The 635-nt window shown below is 70.1% G+C and overlaps 1 protein-coding gene across 1 annotated transcript in view; it reads right to left on the reverse strand.

The window, feature by feature from the left end:
• Window positions 1-635, reverse strand: part of TUT1 (terminal uridylyl transferase 1, U6 snRNA-specific) — a 6,208-nt gene that overhangs the window by 5,135 nt on the left and 438 nt on the right. The window contains exons 2-3 of the mRNA XM_010571187.1: window positions 383-573; window positions 91-294 (exon numbers count right to left, since the gene is read on the reverse strand). Of these exons, the coding sequence (XP_010569489.1) occupies window positions 91-294; window positions 383-573 (395 nt within the window). The remainder of the gene's footprint in view (window positions 1-90; window positions 295-382; window positions 574-635) is intronic.

Raw genomic sequence — 635 nt, forward strand, 5'->3', positions numbered from 1 at the left:
AGGAGAGCATCAGAACACCCCCACCCAAACCCCCTGGACCCCCCCCAACCCACTTGGGAGAGCCCTGGGACAGCTCCCCCCACCACTCACATCTGAGGCCTGGCAAAGCGCCTGCTCCAGCCGGCCCGGGCCGAGGGGCTCCCGGCGGGGGCCACGTCCTGGGGGGCCATAGGCGAAGACCTTCTCTTCACGAGGACGGACACGGAGCCGGTGTCCAGCCAACCCGTGCTGGGGCTCCGCCAATGCCCGCTCCCGGCCTGCGGCATCCCGCAGCTCCACAATGGCATAGGCGCCCTGTGGTGGAAGGGAAGGGACACACGCCGTCAACCCCTGCACAGTGCTGCTGGCTCGTTCCCCCCCCCCGCCCCGGGTTTACCCCCACCTTCTCCTTGTCCATCACAACGGCCGCCACTTCTCCGAAAGCCCGGAAATATTCAGCGAGCTCCGTGCCCGAGGTGCCACGGGCGAAACCACTGACGAAGAGGCTCCGCTGCTCCTGGGCCCGACGCTCGGCCCGTAGGCTCCGCAGCCGCCGGTGCTTCTTCCCCCGCAGATGCTCCACCAGGCTCGGCCCTGCGGGGGGGTTTGGGGGGGGGGCAGCACCGTTAACCGGTGCCCCAGAGCCGCCCCCCCCC

Source organism: Haliaeetus leucocephalus, unplaced genomic scaffold (genome assembly GCF_000737465.1).
Source record: "Haliaeetus leucocephalus isolate CR32 unplaced genomic scaffold, Haliaeetus_leucocephalus-4.0 Scaffold309, whole genome shotgun sequence".
Classification (NCBI taxonomy): Eukaryota; Metazoa; Chordata; class Aves; order Accipitriformes; family Accipitridae; genus Haliaeetus; species Haliaeetus leucocephalus.